A 3,537-nucleotide genomic window follows, 5' to 3' on the forward strand; every position below is an offset into this window, starting at 1 on the left:
TTGTTCCCCTCCTACCACTTGGGGCATGGCTATTTTTAATTATAAAGCCATGCTTCATTAATAATTATCATTAATTAAATATTCATATATTTAAATTGTTTTAATTAATAATTTACAAGATATAAAAGTTAAGGTATGCATGTTGATATATATATATATATATATATATATATATATAAATTAAACTATAAATAACAAAGTTGCATTATACCAAAAGGATTATGTAAAACTTTGACAACAATTTATGGCAACAAATGACAATAAATCAAAAATAAAAACAATATTAAACACTCCAAATATCTTTTGTGAGGCAAGCCAGTAGGAGATTCATTGTTTTTTGTCCATTACAAATGTCCAAAATCATCTTTAATTGACAAATTCTATATACTATCAAACTTAAGTTTTTTCTTCAAGAACAAAAAACAAAAACAAATCCAAACACATTCAAACATTAACAGCTTGATCCACTGAATCCATGTTCTTAGATGATTTTGAAGTTGTCATGAACTTGAATCAAGATTAGGGTTTGCTTCAGATTTCATGAGTTTAGCACCTGCTCTTGCATTTCTCCATTGCTCTTGGGGCTGCATCAAATATATCACGATATTAGGGTTTTCATCAGACCTCAATATTACATTTTTCTACAAACAAACGAAAGTGACAAGCTGCAAACATACGATCACTGATCCAAGAGACTCGGGTGGTACCAATATCACCAGTTTAAGGACAAAGATAATTTAGTGTATCATCATTCATCATAGAAGTCGAAAATATTGGTGTAAATTAACACAGAGTTTTCATAAGGAATTGCTTACCGAGTCCAATTGCATCCGATCCCTTCATGATTCGAAGTCGCTTGCAAGAATCAACAAACATTCTGCACAAAAAGGAGTTGGATCGATTGGCATCATTAATTAATGTTTTTCATGGGTTGAATCGATTTATGAGGTTTGATTACATCGATCAAGAACTTACTGCCATGGGACATCTCCGACTAGCATCCAGTCACCATCTTTATCTTCGTAGCTTGGAACATACTCAGAACTGTTAAGCAGATCCATCAACTTGCTCTCATTCATGAAATCAATCATTCCCTGGGATCCATAATCTCCTGCAAGGTTAATTAATTACAAGAAAATTATAAAAACAGAATTTTTTTTAATGTAAAAAACTCTCATAAGTTAATTAAATAATCACTCTATTTATCCCATAAAACTCATCAAATTCTAAATTTAAAATACTTTATGAAATTCACCAGCATTTCTATATTTTGGAAGGTTAAAAAAGAATATGCATTACAAATTAACTCAAGTATTAATCTAACATAGTTTTTACCATTAGATGTTTCAAGAACTTCTAATTTTTTTATAGAGAAAGCCATCAATAATTACATATCTATATATTATTATAAACAAAGGAAATATACACATGCAATTATTAAGCATTCACTATGTGCCAATTTCACCATTAACTATTAGTATATTAAATCTAATCAACAAGCATTCAAATCCTTTATAAGTTATTGTAGATTGTGAAAATTTGCCTTTTATAACTTGCACTTTGAATGTTTACTATAGATTTCTGTGTGTCAACGGCCTGAATATGTTGAGTCTTTTTGCAGATTAATTTGTAGACTTATATTCAAGAAACCTTATCTGAATGCGATTAAACAAGGAAGGTGAAAACTTTCACCATCTTGATGATTTATGAGGCAAGAATTGTCAAGCAAATTTAAGCTAAGCTATTAAAGGGGTATTTTTAGTAATTAGCAAACTAAAAACATACCCATGGTGAAGGAACTAAACATCTTGGCCAAAGCATCAGATAGTTGTTGATAACTCTCGTACACCTTGAGGTCCACCTTACGAAGATATGGTGCTCCATCCATGGAAACCTTCACAAATGCCGCTGCACCGCTGCCGCCGGTGGAGGTGGGTGCAACCACCTTCTCAGTTTCCTCATTGTGGCTCTTTTGAGCCATCAGGTTCTTGCGATGGTTTCGCACTGGTGGCCATCCTACCACCTGTGCCCTATTAATTCAAAAATTTAGAAAAACAAGAAGAATTTAGAGTTCATGTTAAGTAATTACCAACTATGATGGAGAAAATATCATCATTTAAATAATAAATCTAGCTCTAAGAAATTCATGTAACTATGTATAAACACATATATGAAAATATATGCCAGCAAATCAAGAAAATTATTGTATTCAAAAAGTGCAAAAGGGTTTTTGCCGAGTAATTGTATATACATGTAAGTATCAATCTGTTAAATTGACACACATACTTAAACACACACAAACACAGATATGTATATGTATATATATATATATATATATATATATATATATAATGTCTGTATGTATGTATATGATGTTTAAATTCAAAAAAGGCTAGAAGCTTACTTGGCTGGTGGCTTGATCACATCTTTGTTGTTCTTGGATGAGTTCTGCAACTTCTTGTCATTCATGAGATCAGTAGAAGATGAGGACTGATCATTTGCTTGAAGATTAAGCATGAGATCAACAGTCTCTGAGAAACCACGTTTTCCGGTGACCTTTAACGTCTCAGCCTCACAACCGCCTCCGCCGGGCAAGCCAAGGCATAGCTCAGTTTCCTTGAGGTGCATCATGGTTCCAACTTGCAAGCAAAGCAATCAAGTATCTTTTTATTACTACTGCTTCTTGATGATTCCTTCTTCTTTCAATTCTTATGAGAGAGAGAGAGAGAGAGAGAGAGAGAGAGAGAGATGCAATAACAATAAGAAAGAGAAGTGGTATAGAGGCTCATGTGCATATATAAGAAAGGGTTGCATCCTTTGCATCATGAACTGACGGATCATATGCAAACACGTGGTGGTATTTGGTGTGTAAATCTTCTAGGATCAAGGGCTAATTTTAATAATAATAAAATAACACAAGTGTCACAATTTATAAGAAAAATCCTTTTTAGGTTTTATTATTTCATATTATATATACATTTAAATTCTTAAGATTTAAATAAAAATAAATAATACACTGCTAAAAATACGTGCATAGATGAATGGTAAAAGAAATACAATTTTCACTATCATTCATATACGACTTCACTTCTTTCAATACAAAAAATAAACTATCATATATACCTATATATAGTATATATTTCTTCTTTTGGAAAAATTTATCATTAAAATTTTACTTATATTGATTATTATTTATTTGTATAATTTGATTTTTTAATAGCTCAAAAGAGTTTTCTATTTTGTTTTATTATAAACTATGAATAATTTACATATTTAATTGACTAATAGTTGAATAATTTCATCAAACTTTATATCTAACAAACATTGATTTTCATAGGATAAAAGAAACATATTTGTATTTATTCTTATTCTCTATCCATGAGCTGAAAAATGAATAACAAATGTGATTATGTGATAACCAAGTTCAGATTATATAATTTGAAGTAATTATTTGGTTAATTGATTATTTGGTTAGTATAAATTTATGATTTATATGCATGTATATATGCATATGTAGGTGAGTGGTGGTGGGGTGGG

General features: G+C 30.6%; 1 protein-coding gene across 1 annotated transcript; it reads right to left on the reverse strand.

Moving 5' to 3' along the window:
- Positions 1–263: 263 nt before the first annotated feature.
- On the reverse strand, positions 264–2,734 carry LOC112501719 (auxin-responsive protein IAA14-like). Its single transcript, XM_025105426.1, has 5 exons — positions 2,405–2,734; positions 1,786–2,030; positions 976–1,111; positions 816–877; positions 264–584 (listed from the first exon to the last, which is right to left on the reverse strand). The coding sequence occupies exons 1-5, from the start codon at positions 2,629–2,631 to the stop codon at positions 547–549; spliced, it is 708 nt and encodes a 235-aa protein (XP_024961194.1). The 5' UTR covers positions 2,632–2,734; the 3' UTR covers positions 264–546.
- Between the last annotated feature and the right edge of the window lie 803 nt (positions 2,735–3,537).

The sequence above is a fragment of the Cynara cardunculus genome, unplaced genomic scaffold (assembly GCF_001531365.2).
Source record: "Cynara cardunculus var. scolymus isolate 2C unplaced genomic scaffold, CcrdV1 Un_Scaffold_495, whole genome shotgun sequence".
Taxonomy (NCBI): Eukaryota; Viridiplantae; Streptophyta; class Magnoliopsida; order Asterales; family Asteraceae; genus Cynara; species Cynara cardunculus.